The sequence below is a fragment of the Coloeus monedula genome (assembly GCF_965178545.1).
Source record: "Coloeus monedula genome assembly, chromosome: Z".
NCBI lineage: Eukaryota > Metazoa > Chordata > Aves > Passeriformes > Corvidae > Coloeus > Coloeus monedula.
Window position 1 is genome coordinate 12197591 of NC_138822.1, and position 15488 is coordinate 12213078.

The 15488-nt window shown below is 35.4% G+C and overlaps 1 protein-coding gene across 2 annotated transcripts in view; it reads left to right on the plus strand.

The window, feature by feature from the left end:
* Nucleotides 1–15488, plus strand: part of CEP120 (centrosomal protein 120) — a gene marked incomplete at its 5' end in the record, with an annotated part of 36177 nt that overhangs the window by 6648 nt on the left and 14041 nt on the right. The window contains 12 exons of one of the 2 annotated variants that reach the window (XM_082302248.1): nucleotides 1090–1317; nucleotides 1573–1780; nucleotides 2574–2684; nucleotides 3929–4106; nucleotides 6113–6262; nucleotides 7080–7262; nucleotides 9509–9605; nucleotides 9694–9846; nucleotides 10471–10560; nucleotides 10982–11074; nucleotides 12682–12843; nucleotides 14822–14914. In XM_082302248.1, the coding sequence (XP_082158374.1) occupies nucleotides 1090–1317; nucleotides 1573–1780; nucleotides 2574–2684; nucleotides 3929–4106; nucleotides 6113–6262; nucleotides 7080–7262; nucleotides 9509–9605; nucleotides 9694–9846; nucleotides 10471–10560; nucleotides 10982–11074; nucleotides 12682–12843; nucleotides 14822–14860 (1692 nt within the window). In that variant the 3' untranslated portion in view covers nucleotides 14861–14914. Of the gene's footprint in view, nucleotides 1–1089; nucleotides 1318–1572; nucleotides 1781–2573; nucleotides 2685–3928; nucleotides 4107–6112; nucleotides 6263–7079; nucleotides 7263–9508; nucleotides 9606–9693; nucleotides 9847–10470; nucleotides 10561–10981; nucleotides 11075–12681; nucleotides 12844–14821; nucleotides 14915–15488 lie in introns of those variants that run through there. The other variant, XM_082302247.1, reaches the window with a different exon arrangement.

Below are 15488 nucleotides of genomic sequence, written 5' to 3' on the forward strand. Positions count from 1 at the left end.
GGCACTGGTGTTTGGAATTTAATCTTACTCTACAGTCTTAAAGTATTTAATATAGCATGTGTGATACATATGTACATATATGGGGAATTATGCATGTTTGCATCATGTGTGAAGAACAACTTTTTGAACAGAAGTTCTTTTGCAGTCAGATCCACATTTTGATTTGCAGTTTTCTTTCTTTGACTTCTCACTCAGCTTCTTAAAATTTAGGATACAGGATCAGAGCACTGTGTTCTGATTCTTAATTTTAATGTATTTTTCCAGAAATGAAGACTTCCGTTATAAAAGGTGCTAATTGCCAGAGTTGGCTGTGTATATATACGTATTGTATGACTTTATTTGTGTGTATGTATGAGTATATAGACACACAGGTATGTATACTGGCAGCTGACACCTTTTAGCATGACAGTTTTCCTTAAGTGCAATAACTATTAAGGATGGGAATACAGTGTTCTGATCTGCTAAATCAAAACTGAAGTCTCTTGGCAAAAAGCAAATTCATACGTAAGTTTCAAAGAGTGACTTTGAGGAAAACAGATTACCTTAGTAATCTATATAGTAGTCCTATTTTAGTGTTGGTATTTTTTTAAGATCCATCTTTTACTTGTATGTGTAAATATTAAGCTGTGTAAGGAGTAAACAGTTGAGTCAAGTTTTCAAATAATGATGTTAACCTGGAATTAAAACCACGCTTACTTAATTCCAAAAATCCTTGCTACTTAAGTGGTGTCTAATATATGCACAAAGCCTTCGAGTACCTTTTTACTTACTTTGCAGTCATGCATTTTATATGCCTGTACATTAAGGGCAAGAATCTGTGCTGTGTTTAGAAGCCACAGAGTACTGAATTTATCCTACAGAAGGAATGATAGTACAGGTTCTCAGAAGGGCAGTCAGTGATTTGCTGCTGTTCTGTCGGTGAGCAAACCCCACCTGCTCAAAACTGCCATTTCATAGCTGTTCTTATTCTCAGTATGCAGGGGCTAGGTTAGGGATGAGAACTTGTTGTATTTATGGTACCTTTAGTGGAGAGCGCACAGATGGTATCACACATACCAGTTACTTTCTAGCACCTTTGTGTGTGTACAGATCCATCTTTGCTGTGGGGACCATTCTCTTGGAAGCACTGAAGTACCCCTGTCTGGACTACTGAAGAAAGGAAATGTGGAGATTGATCAATACCCTGTGGCAGTAGAAGGACCATTTGTCCTTGTTGCGCCAAATAGAGCTAAACAGAAACTGCCACAACTGCCAATGGATCTGGTTCCTACTGTTGGGGTATCTGTAATTCTTCAAAGGGAGAGCTTGACTACCCAGGTATGTCTTACCCATTCATTGTTGGTTTAGACAGTGTTGCACAATTCCACGTTAAAAAATTATTGGTGTTTCTAAATAATATTTGACTAGTTTTTATGTTAAAAAAAACCTGAAAGAATTAATTGCTTTATATAAATAATCCTTTTGTTGGCATTTTTCTATGTCTGAAAAATAATGTCATATTATGAAAATGTCGTAGGCAGAATTTTTCAGTGCTAGCCATGATCAATAAGAAAACTATATAATTTCATTCAGCCTTTGATTCCCTTAAATGCTGCGACTGAACCCAAACAGCCACAGGAGAAAGTTCTTTCACCTGTTAGTGGAAAAACAGAGAGCCTGCAGCAGAGATCCCAAACTGTGCCACCTCAAGCTGACCAGTGTTCTTCAAAAGAAGATGTAGCAACAGAAAGTGAAGTGGAAAGTCTTAAGTTTGAAAAAGGCACAAAACCACAGAAAAGGGGTATGTGGTATATAATGTTTTGCCCAGTTGCCAAGTGTGGTCTTGGATCATGTACTATTCCTTTATAATATATTCATGAAGTAGAAAGAAACTGACTTGCTCAATGAGATGGAATGGTCTAATGTTAACATTTATTAAATACAATAGCAGGGGTAATGTGGGATTTTAAAATTTTCTGAGGAATTTACTATGTGGATAATAATTTGTGAAGACAGATGTTCCTGTTGTACAGATTCCTGGACAAAACCAATCAACTGAGTTTTTGTTTGTTTTTATGTAATCATTTAGTTTGGACTTGGTAGCCTGAGCCATTGGAAGACTTGTTTCTAAGTTGAGACCTGGGTCATGGAAAAGTGCAAGAGGAACAGAGATAAGAAATACTATAATAATAGAATAAATCTCAAAAAAAAAGTTATTTGTCTGGACATTACTGAACATGAATCTTCTTAAGAGATGGTTTATGAATAAAGCAGACTTATTTTTCTTATGACATTTATATTGCTGGTCTTTTGAGATTTGTCCTGAAAACACCCAGTTCTGTAGAGGGAATTCTGTGCCGTAGAATAGGGTCTCAGGATTTGTCCAAATTTTCTTTTAATCCTAACTGATCTTATCTAAGTGAGGATTAAGTCCTTTATATGGAATGTAGCAAGAAAGTATTGTGAACCCAGCAGCTGGTTTGAATCTCTGGTTAGGAAATCCAGGATTGTGCTTTTTTTATTAAAAGTAATAGTAATTTTATAATTCTGTTCTGCTAAGATGTAAAACATGCCATTTCACATTTGTCCTTCAGGTTTGGTGGCTGGCTGCCCTCAAGAGGTTAACAAACAGTGTCTTGAAGAGCTTCCAGCTTTGAAATTGCAGAGCAGAGCAAAGTCACCTCAGTTAGATGTGCAAAATCCCAGTAAGGCAAAATTTATCGATTTTAGTACATTAAATGAAATTTGACTATAGTCAAGTAGCAATTCAAATGAATTTTAACAGTAAGCTGTATGTACTTTTTGTTTTGCGATGACCTTAAAATTCCAGGTGCTTCTTTGCACCAAGCAATCTACTGACATCTTACTTGCATCACTTAAAATTGTTTCATCCCTGTGTTGTGTTAACTAGCTGATGTTGAATTATTACGGTATTCTTCTTTCTTGTAATGTTACTATTAATGCAAACAAAACACTTATGAAAAGGAGGAAAATAATAAAAGTCAATGCTAGTAATGATGCATTTCTTTAAAAATGACAAAAGTGGAAACATTTTAAATAATTATGAAGAGAGTATCAGAACAAGTAGGATTTATAAAAGGCAGTTGAGTTCTTACCTGACACTTTCAATCCCTCTTTTTGGAGGGGCTTGGTAGCCCAAATAGCCCTTGAAGACTTAAACAAAATGTCTTGCTCACCTTTCAAGAACACCTTTTGGAGACCTGCCTGTGGGACTTGTCGTTTGATGCTTTGCACTTTGAAGGCAGTATTGGGTGTCATTGTAAGGATATGAGAAGCCTGGATGCAATTGGACGGGCACTCAGTGATGCTTCTGCTCCCTAATTATAAAATGGGTGTCACAGTGGATGGGTTCTGTGACAGAAGCAGATGTGCTTTGCACATTTTAGTTTGCTACAATAGCTAAGCCTCGGTTTGAGGCTAATAGCTGATGCTGCCTTACATGAGCTCTGTAATTAACCTGTTAACCTGTCTTTGTAATTCTAAAGAAGTTAGTTAATTTAAAAAAGCCCCTAAATTGCTAAAAATGTATTTTTTTTCTTATGCATGCCCTCAAGTTGGCTATGAACCATTAATATAAACTGAAGTCTTAGAGCGTCTTTCTGAAGAATTCAGTATCTTTGATCTTAGGGTAAACTTTTTTCAGTGAGTTAATAGCTTCAAAGAATAATAAAGAAAGGAAAAAAATTACAATCCTTTAAGAAAATTTAAAGTCTATTGGATTTTTGGTGTTTTTTCTTCAGAAGCAGTAACTTACAGAAGGAGTGGTTATTTTTCACAGTATTCATTTATTTTACAAGGAATTGAAATCTCTTAGGGAAGCAACCTCTCTACATGCATTTAAAGTGTGACACTAATCTTTGATATATTTTGTTATTTTGGGCAGAACAAGTTATAAAAAATACACATGAATTGTCTTTTGTGTTTTCAGCTGATAGTGGTCCAGTAGCGATATCTCAGCCCAACCCTGTGGGTGTGTCCAGTTCTTCTGAGCCTGTGTCAGCGCAGAAAATTGTCATTCCAGCAGCCTCTCACCATTTTTGCTTTTCAATAGACTTAAGAAGTATACGTGGTCTGGAAGTTGGTTTTCCAATAAACTGCATTTTAAGGTACAATTTATTTTTGCTATTCTTGGTAAATACAAAGCCTTCATAATCTGAGTGATTGCTGGCAGTATGCTTCTATGCTTCTTCATGCCTTTTACATAGCTGATTTTCAGTAGCAAAATACTTTAGAATGTTCATCTGGCTCATCATCTTTAATGCTCAGTTTAGTGATATGTAAAACTTTACCTTTTACTGTAATTTGTATTAAATGTCACTTGGATGTCTGAGCTTGGACGACAAGAAACATCAGTCTTTAAAGGAAGAGGAGAACTACTTTTCGTGTTACTTTCTGGCTGCATTTCCAGCTGATCAATTAAGTGATTTTTTGTTTGGTTTTGTGCAGGTTGTGGTTTTTTGTTTGTTTTGTTTTTTGTGGTTTTTTTTTTGTTTGGTTGTTTGTTTTGTTTTTGGTTTGTTGGTTTTTTTTTTTTTTTTTGGTAGTTTTCCATGTTCTACCAAGAACTCTTTTTAGTGTTATAGTAAGAGACAGATCACTGGTTTGTGCATGAATCCAAAGCAGAACATTCTAGTTTTCATGAAGAATCAGTATAGTAAATGCATTATCTTCTGAGAGACTTGTAGATACAGAGATGATTTTGGTGGCTTAAAAAAGAAATTCTGCTTATGGTATATTAGTTATTGATGGTGATTGATTAGTTATTGAATTCAGTGATTAACAACACGTTTTACAATTTGTCTTGTTTCCATTAGGGCACTTTTGGTGTTTGTGATGAAGTATCTTTGAATGGTGATTCAGTTTGAAAGAATTGACTATTTCTGGCTAGGGAGGTGCCTCTGCATTTGCTGCCTTTTTTCTGTCAGAGTTTGATTCATACAGTTTTAACTGGTCACTGGGAGGTCTAATTGTGGTGATGATTTTTGGGGGTTTAGATTTTGTCTGAACTAGGTTGAAAAGGTGTGGATGAGATGTAGGGGTAGAATATATATATATATATATATATAATAATACAGAGTGCATCATTAATGTCTTTCTGTATAGGCTACATTACTAAATAGTATGTAGAAAGCAACATAAAATGGTTGGAATTTTGTCACATAAAATCTTTCATATAACATTTCAATAATTAATTTGTTTCAGAACAGTAACAATACATTGGTTTTGTTGTTTCATGCGCTTGAATTTTTGTAGTCAGTGATGAACATGGCAGGAAAGTGGAGCAACATCTAGATACATAAATGTTAAGAAAGGTTGCAGGGTAAAACACTGCATATTCACTGTAGATTGGAAGCATTATTTTATTCCAGTCTGAACAAGCTCTTTCAGCAGCTCTCCACAAAAGGTGAAGTATGCAATTTTTATATATAGTGGCATCATTTGATGCAGCTTTTATTTTATTAGGAACTTAGCTGACAGCTGGCATCACCAGTTTGAACAAAATGAACTTTAAGAGATTTGAGTCGTCCCTTTTCTTACGGTTTATCATACACTGAAATGTGCCAGTAGAGTAGTTTCAGGCCACATTTTAAGTTATATTGGTAAAATGATTTGACTTTCATTTTAGTCAGTTAAACTGTGGAGATTAAAAGCTAATGAAATTTTCAAATGGTTCTGACATTGTGTATATGAATACTTAGTTATCAGTTGTTGCATGGTAGTCTAGTCTTAACTGTAACTATAGTTACAAATTTTCTCAAGTGACAATCTATGTGTGAATATGAATTTTTCTTCTATTTCTCTGCTCACTTCATGTAATAATTGCAGAGTTTTAGTAAAATATGAATTCATCTGGTTGTGAACATACAGGTTATTAAAGCTCTCTTTGTTGAAACAACAGCCAATATTAAGAAGCTGGATTAGTCCTGAAGTAAATGAAAACATGAATACTTGAGCACTAAATTCTAATGTTGTATGTACTAGTATAAATTTTGCACATGTGGATATAAGTCATTCTTTAGTACACGATGTCTAAACTGGTTTTCCTGTTGCAGAAGGTATAAGAAAAGTTATCTATTTATAGACTAATTATTTTTGTTATTGTTTTTATTAGGTACTCGTATCCTTTTTTTGGCAGTGCAGCACCTATTATGACAAGTCCACCTGTAGAAGTCAGAAAGAACATGGAAGTCTTTCTTCCAAAGTCATATTGTGCATTTGACTTTGCAACTATGCCTCATCAGCTTCAAGATACTTTCTTCAGGTAGTGACTTGCAATTTTTTATCTTAATTACACTTTTCTAGGTTTTGTAGCAAATGCAGTTACATTAAGATTGTCAGTTCTAGAATTTAGTAAATAATTCAAGTGCTAATGCCAATGAAACTTAATAGCCTACACTTCCAGTTTCTCTATTAATTACATTTAAAGTCAGGAATCCTACAGTTGTTGATTTTATCTCTTGCATACTTAGGTGTTATTGTTTACAGAAACAAGTGTAGTGGCCGTAAATTTTAAAGCTTAATAGCATAGTTTTTGACAAGGTACTACTTGAAATATGTAATTTTTTTGTTTTTAATATGCAATGACTATGTGATATCTTTGAAAATACAGCAGGTACCTGGAAAGCAGCTCACAATGTTAAGGGCTGTGAAACAGTTCTCCCAGTAGTTCCATCAGCTTTCAAAAAATAATTAAGATGTTAAAAATAGTAGTGTTTTGAAAGCAGGAATGGAGGGAGATGTATTTTAAGCGACAATGGCTGAAATTAATTTGTAAGTATTTATAAATGAAGATGATCAAGTTGCATTAGTATTATTCTGTCAGTCACTTTCACTATAACGTTGTTATTCCCTAATAATTGAAGAAAGGAATGATAATCTGACTGACCCACGTGATGGAGAAGATACAGAGTCAGTCGGTCTCATTCCTCTAAGTGGAAGGCACTAAAACCATCTCATGGTTTGACATTTGTAACCATTACTGATTTGGAAAGTTACTTTTAGAACATGAGGTTCTTCTGAATAAAAAAGCTTCCTGTTTCATTTTGATGCCTGACACTAAGATCACTTCTTTGTTTCAGATTGCCTCTGCTGGTTGAATTGTGGCACAAGGATAAAACAGCCAAAGACTTGCTTCTAGGGGTGGCAAGGCTTCAGCTTTCAAATGTTTTGGCTTCAGAAAAAACCCGCTTCTTGGGTGGGAATGGTGAACAATGCTGGCGCCAGACTTGTAATGAAACAGTCAGTGTCACAGCACCACAAGGGTAAAACTATTTAAAAAATACTTTACTCTGTAGCAAGTTTTGTAGAGTTGTTTGTTTAGTATTTCTCTGAAAAACGGCCAGCTCTTCCTGCTTAGCCTTTTGAATAGGTAAACAGGCTGTGGAGTACTGCAGTATGGAGGGGAGGGAGTAGGCATGCAAGAGATGCCACAATTCATATTATGCAATGTCCACACTACTACCACAGTCATTGTAATAAGCCTTTACATAATCGTGATCCTGGGTAAATTAAACTTCACAGACAGATTAAGAAATAAATAATTGAAAAAAATATTACTGAGGCACTTCCTTGACTAAGTTACTTATTTACAGAAAGTGCTAATATTCCAGGAAATAGTTACCATTGTTTGTCCGTAGTATGCTTTTAGATGCAACTACTTCAGTGAAAGTTAGGAGGACAGATATATCCAGAAAATTGAGACGTCTCGTGTTTCAGGATAGTAGCAGGGGTTTCAGCTTGTTTACATCAGAAGGAGCAGTATTAGCTAACCTTCTGTCTGAAGACAAATGTTCATTTGCACAGGACAGTGATGGAGTTACATTTTTTTTATTTATTTATTTTTTTTAATTTGTAGTTACTTCTGTCCTGTGTCCTTGTTGAAGATGATTAGTGTTCGCAATCAGTGTCTAGACCCTCATGTTTTCTGTGTAATGATGAAATTTGTTTATGCCCTTAGAAATAAATGCAATTGCTATTAAGACTGAGGTCAGTTTTAAACCTCTAATGCAACAGATAAAATAAGCATGTTATAAATTTAACTCACAGGAGATTTCATGTTAGTGACTGGTATCCCCCCTCCCCCCATCTTAATAGAAAATTGACCTCTGGCTTTGTTTAAACTTCTGTGTGAAAGCCAGCATGGCCTGATTCTGTGAAGAGTTACCTTAAGGTCTGACTATACATTCAGGTTCATACTTTTACTGTCGGTTAAATGAAACCTGCTTTTGCACAAAGCATAACCACTAGATGGCATTCTCAAAATGTTATCAGGTCTGTGTTTTGCTGTGCTGACCCCTTCTTATCCTTGCTCGTCTTCATGTAACCTTCTTTTTACACTGGTATGTTAAACAGACTTAATTACTCAGATTTCTGAGGTTTGTTAATATGAATCTTGTTTTCTTTTTTAGTCCGTGACTGATGGAAAGTTGTAAGAATTTATTGCAGCAATTTATTTTAACTTCAGTGAAGTACAAGCAATTTATTGGGTTTTTTTCCCCTTGCAAATAACTGTAGAAGGCTGCACCTTTGTAAAAAGCATCTTAGTGTTGACTATTTATATTTGCTGAAAGTGAATTTCTGTGAAAACTACAGCTATGGTAAATTCCTGCAGCATCTTGTTGCTTGATACGTTCTGCAGCTTCCAGGTGTCAAGTGGTTGTGTGATTGCCTTTGCCTTACTGAGTGTTTATCACTGAAACGAGAGGTTTTGTTTTGACCAAGGTCTACACTGCAGTGTACCTTCATGTGCGATTTCTGATAAAATTTCCAGTTACATGACTTCAGTGTGTTCCTTCTCTTAATATCTTTGTATGCAAAAGACTGTCTTTGTTTGCTACATTTTGACTGTGACTAGAGATGAGGCAGTTGGAGACAAACTGTTCTTCTTAAGCAGAAGCCACAACTACTTTCAAATTAATTTATTAAAATATCTGTTATCTAGGCATCGTTAGATATTTTAATTTCTGAGTGGATTTAAGGTTGCCAGTTCCCTGTGCTGAAGCTTCCAGAAGTGTGTTTTTTAGTAATCCAAGGATGTTTTACCACAACTGATACGCTAAATTACTTATATTGTGGATTACTAGTAGGTTACTGTTAAAGTCTAAAAGAGCAAAACTAAAGAAATTTAACAAGTATCTTAAGATAAAGTCAGCAGCAATGCTTGTATGAACAGTTACATCGTTCAGACATAAGACTGTAGGTAGAATTTTGGGTTATTCCCTTGTTGCAGGGATGTGTTGATTATAGTAATCTGTTAATTAAATAGGTTCCCAAAGACAAGTTACCTGTTTAAGTCAGAAAGCTTACTGTGGGTTCATAAACTAGCCCCTAACTTAAAAATATACACTGGAAAACATGTGAGGCTCTCACATAGGAAACTGTTTAGAGATTCTGAGCTTGCACAGAACTTGTAGGGCTTCAGCTTTGCTGGTTTGTATGTTGTCTTACAATTCTCTTTCTGTATCTTTAGACAGTTTTCATTAAAATAACATTCTAATGTTATTTACAGGTCAGGTAGCAGAATAGCCGAGCTTTCGTATGCCATCACCTTGGAAGACTATGGGCTTGTGAAAGTGCAAGAAGTTATGGTGTCAGATTCTTCTCAAGTAAATTTTCTATAAATCTTTTCCTTTTCCTTTGAACATGTCTTTGAAAAGTTGATGTTCCAATGAAAATCCACTCTCATTGTATCAGGATATGGGTGCTGGTCAGCAACGGCATGTCCCTCCCACTCAGCCTTGCTGTGCCCCAGAAGACCATCCAGAACCTCGAGAAACTCTGGAATACAAAGCAGCACTGGAGTTAGAAATGTGGAAGGAAATGCAAGAGGACATTTTTGAAAATCAGGTTTTTACTCTTCATTACCTAAATTACATGATTGCCAGAGGTTTAGCAAAATTGGTATAGAGAAGAACATGAATTGTATTTTACTGTTTCAAGTAAGAACTAAATTTTACTCATACAGAGTATTAAAACTTCAGATGTAAACTACTCCATCCACAAATTCCGTGCTCTTAAGGAAGAAGTTTAATTCTTAAGTGAGTGAAGAAGGTGCTAGGTTTGAGCTGCAGAATACCATCTGCAGTTTCCCATTACTCTTTATAAAGTGCAGTAGATACAAGATTCAAACTATTGATGTTAAATATTAATTCTGTATTCCTTTAGATGCGTCTCAAAAACCATTGCTCTCTACTCTTGAAGTTATTCTGGGTGGTTATAGTCACATGATTTTTTTTTAAAGATGGTGAAAATCTAGTACCTATTTATTTGGATATTTTTCTCAAACTGCTTACTTTGCATTTCATACTTCAGTGTAAGAAATCTCTCATTATCAGAATCATATCTTGAGTTACACAAGTCAGCATACAAAACTTTTGCTTCAAGACTTAGTACTCTAAGGGTACACTTCCAACGATTTTGATCTGGTTTTCTGGTTTGGGGGGTTTGTTTGTTTGTTTTTCCCTCTAAAAGCTTAAAAAGAAGGAAATGGTCCATATGCAAGCACTTGCAGAGGAATGGAAGAAAAGAGATAGAGAGAGAGAGGCATTAGTGAAGAAAAAGGTAAGGAAATTCCTCCTTATACTTGCATGAAGTCTTACTCTAAATTGTTATAAATTTGACAAGGTACTTGGTAACATGTAACAAAGTGTCTGTGATTAGCCTTTGCAACTACTGATATGCTTGCATCTAGTCTACAACAGTGCAAAAAAAATTAAGAGGAGCCTTTAATCATAGAATATTTGTTAGGAATTTCCTTAGGTTTGCTTGCTGTATATGGGAGCTTTTTAACTTTAATTGCGTTTTACATGCCTGGTCAAAAAGCCCTTCTACAGCCTGGCTATACATGGCCACCCATTAGTCTTTAATGAGTTAGAAGGATTCTCTGTTGCAGGCTCTTAATTAAGAGCTGGAGATTTGTTTTATATGGAAGTTTCTAAATTTAAAATTTCAATATTTTATACTTTTTTTCTCCTTTGTTTAGGTAGCAGAATATAATGTTATGGAAGAACAGCTTCAGAAAACCCTGAAAGATCTGGATAAGCGAGAACGACAGCTTTTTAGTGCTGAATCGGAGGTAAAAACTGGTCATATTAAACAATGCCATTGCATTAGCTACTTCTATAAGGTTTGGGTTCTCATATAGTGACAATTGTGTGCTGTGTATAAGATATTAAATAGCCACGTTCATATGGATATGTAGGGAAACACTAGTAATTAAGCCTTTGATTACAACTACACTTTTTTACTGAAATAGAAATTCAGTGAACTTCTAAGTGGATTGCTAGAATTACAGAACTGTAAACCTTCTATTCTTGACAGAATTAGTCTCAGTGAAGACATTTATGTAACATTAGCATATCTCAAGTTTAGTTACTGTCAGGTGAGTATTGTACACATGAACAAGAGTTCTTCACTTCAAAAAGTAATTGCTAGATTAACTGTTGAAATAGGAGAAGGTGACAAAGATCTGGGAGAAACTCCAGTTATCCAGATTTTGTTATCCAACATTTTCAGAGTTCCTACTTCTATTTATTTTTTTTTAGTAGTGACAAGGTCAAAGAGGGTGCAGGAGAAACCAGTAACTACCACTGTACTGAACACCCTCAACCTGAGGAAGTGGGGTATGACTTCAGGGGTGCTAGTCACATGAAAAGAGAAAGTAAACTGCCTATTCTTGTCCTTCAGAACATACTCAGAATGATATAGGTGGAATACTGTGGTGTTCAGCAGTCCAACAAACTTTCTCCTTCCTCCTTGTAACTCAGATTAGTTTTTCGATCATACTAATCCCTTCTGTGCTTGTAACAAAATTGAGAATTCCGAATACAGGGACTAGCTGGCTGAGTCTGTGTCCTGTTCAGTACCCCAGGCTATCTGTACCTCAAGATGCAGTTTGTGCTGTAAATAATGCTTTGACATTAACATCTGGAAAAAAAAACCTGGTGCTCAGGTTTGGCCAAGTGCATTTCAGTGTGAGTAGTAGTTATTTTGAATCTTGCGTATGTTTCTCTGAAAACTTTCTCAAAGTTTAGTGAGATTCTGACCTGAGAGTTAGAGATGATAAAAGTTAGTGGTTTCCAAAAGCATCTGGTCAAAATGATGTAGTGTTCAGTTAACAATTACACAGTTTGAGAAATGGGCTATTGGAGAAGTTTCTATTCAGCTAGCAGTTATCTGGGACAGTAGCATCTTTCTAGAAAGTTCAGACGTGTCAAGGATTGTCCTTCTGTTTAGCTTGATGAGAAATTATCTCAGTATGCTCAGTATGAAAAAGTGCTGTCTTTGACCTAAAGACATTTGTCTGTAGCTGTGACTTTCACAGTTTCTGCAGTGAATTGGTGTATTTAGCTTTTCACTTTGTAGCAGGAAGGTGGATGTGCAACCTGCCTTGAGCAGTGTTGTAGAAGCATGTAGAATGTACAGAAGAGCTCCAGAGAGCTCTGTTTTTACAATAGTCAAGCAAGGGTATATTTATAGCCCAAATACAATAATTGGCAGATTGTTAGTTAAACTGAAATTCATAAGAACATATGTAGCAAACATATGGACGATGGGAATTTTATTGTTTAATTTCTGAAATTAATAATTTTTCTGTCATGAATAGCAGTAGCAATTGTAAGAGACTTTTAAAGTAAAGCTCTCACTCCTATGAATTAATATAAATATGTCTCTTTTTTTAAGCTTCAAAGAGTAAAGAAGGAGTTGCAAGCAGAGCATGAACGAAATCTGCAGGTGCTCCAGGATTCTGTGCGTCGAGCCAGGGAGGAATGTGCACACCAGCTTGAGCTAGAGAGGTCAAAAATGAAACAGCTGGAAGAAGACAAGGTTCGCTTACATCAGCAGGTAAATACACTTGTGTTTTCTAATAAAAGTGAGTGTTTCTCTAAGTATACTAAGTTAAGCAGCCTTTTGGCAGCAAGTGCATTCTGGCAAATTTGTAATAAACATTTTAAATAAATTATTTGGTGAGCCCTGTGCTGAGATCCATCCATGTCAGCCTTGCTCAGTTGTAGGGCCAGTGGACAATGCAGCGTTGGTAATTATTTTTTCAACACTGAAAATCAAGTTTCAATTAAAAGCATATATTATATGAAGAACTTGAACAGCAGTGTACATTTCAATAACTTAAAAAATTGCTAGCAATTACCATCTATGTAGCTTGACTGTGCAGATAGTTTTACTCTTTTATTGCAAAAGAATATTTCTATTATCCTTATTGTGGCAGAGGGGGAAACCCTCTTGTTATTTCAATCTTCTATTCTGAGAGTAGTACTTTTAAAATAGGAAATTTAGACCACATTCAAAGCTATCTTTGGCACTGACTGACAACAAGGCTAGTCTAGATATTTTTCCTGACTCTTAAAGTAAACTGTAAAAGCTAGTTCTTTTTTTTTCTTAGCTGCTATAACATTAGACGTTTAATTTCTTACTAAGTCGATTAAGTCTTACTAATGCCTAAGTGTTCAGAAAAGTACTTACTTTATGTAGATTAATTACTTGCTTTGGTGTTTTTCATGTCTGATACATGATAGTGATAATCCCATATTAGCTTTCACTGTTTGAGGAACTGTGTCAGCCAAAGCCATATTTTTGTACTTAGGAAGAGTTGTGCTAGATTTTTGTGCTCTTTTTAGTTCTGTATTAAACACTAATATTAATGTTCTTCTTTTCTTGTTAGCATATGTTAACTACAGTACAGTAAACTTTAAAAATGTAGCTAATACGAAATGCTGCTAACCTCAAAGATATTCATCTTGACTATTCTGCTTGAACAGTCACTGAACTGAGATGAGCAGATTGCAGAATGCAATCGTCTTCAAAGTGATAAGTGGATCACTTTTGCATTTTGTGTTGTTGGCAGCTACCTGTACAGATGAGACAGCCAGTTGTTCTTCACGCTCAAGTGGCCCAATGCCACCAGCTACTATTCTTCTTTGATATTCATTCTTTCAGCTCCCACTGACCATTTTTAGCTTCAACAGACCTTTTCTAAATAAAACGTCACAATCACTTTGTTTTTGCTATTCAGAACAGACATGCAGTTAGTCAGACCAATGATCATTTAGCTCAGCATTATGATGCAGCAATGGCTGGATTTAGAGGACAAGAAAATAAAAAATGGGACTATGAAAAAAAGCAGTTTTGGTATATCCAGCAATACCACCAAGGGTTATATGTACTCTTTGCCAGAGTCAGTTTCATATTTACTAGCAGTCAATGAAAGTTTTCTTCATGATCTCATATGATTCCTTTTTAAAAGTATTTGGTATTCCAACACCCTATGGCAGTGAGTTTTAAAATTTAATTATGTCTTATGTACTTAAAAACTTAGTTTTGTTCATTTTAAGCACATTACTTGGTAATTATGAAGAATCCTTTAGTGCCTGTGCAACACAGTGTTCCTGCTTTCGTAGGTGGCTGTCATACTGTCTCTCTTCCAAACACAAGTCCCACTATGTTTTGTCTTGTTCTGTATGAAAGCCATTTTTTCCAGAGGATTCTGGCTGTCTTCCTCTGTGCTGTTCCTGTTATGCTTCAGTATATGGTGGTTGCTGCCACATATTCTGCATATGACAGGCTTTTTTCTTTTGCTTTGTTGGGGGTGGGGTTTTGTTTGCTTACTTTGGAGTTTCACTCTAGGACCCTGCTCTTTGTAATGTGCACAAGCGAAAAGTTTCTGATTTTACCAGATGGGGCTCTTTTTTAAAGACCTTTTTGGGTGTGGAGTTTTTTGTTTGTGTGGTATTTTTTGTGTTACTGTTTTTGGATTTTTAACAGAGAATGTTCTGGAATAAGTGATCTTATTCCATATCTTTTAAAGGGATTTGTCAATACACCATTTCCACATTTAGACGTTTAGAGAACTCTACAATTCAACTTGTTTGGATGTAAGCCCCACTATGTACAAGAGAAGATCCTTGAAGCATCGGCCTTGAAGAATATCATCCTTACTTTCTGAATAAGGAAGTTGTGCTTTATTTGTTGGATTTTCATAGTTTTCTCATAGTCCACAGTTCTAAGATCTCATGAGAAATTCAATTTTTGAAAGTGTTTCCAGAATCAGACAAGAAATTAAACATTGTTATAGAAGTTCTAGGGAGAATAACAAAAGAAATTAGTTATTGTCTTTGGCATCATGTCTGCATGTCTGCTTTAAAAAAAAAAAAGGTGAAAATGGAAGGGTGTTAAACAGCAGTATATTTTGTTCAAGTTGTCTATTGTAGTTCTGTGTGAAAAACAACAGCAGTGAACTATGTTTTTGTATGGGTCCCTAGAAAACATCTTTGCCTTCTTACATCCATTCTGTAACAATTATAAATGCAAAAAGCAGAATTTTGGGAGAAAAATAGCGGTGACCCAATTAGAAGATCCAAAGAATTAATATATTGATGTACTAGTACAAGTTGTTGGCTTTGAAACAGAAATGAGTTCTCTAAAGCATTTTCACCCAGTATTCTAAACTGTTAGATACAATTCATGGAAATACT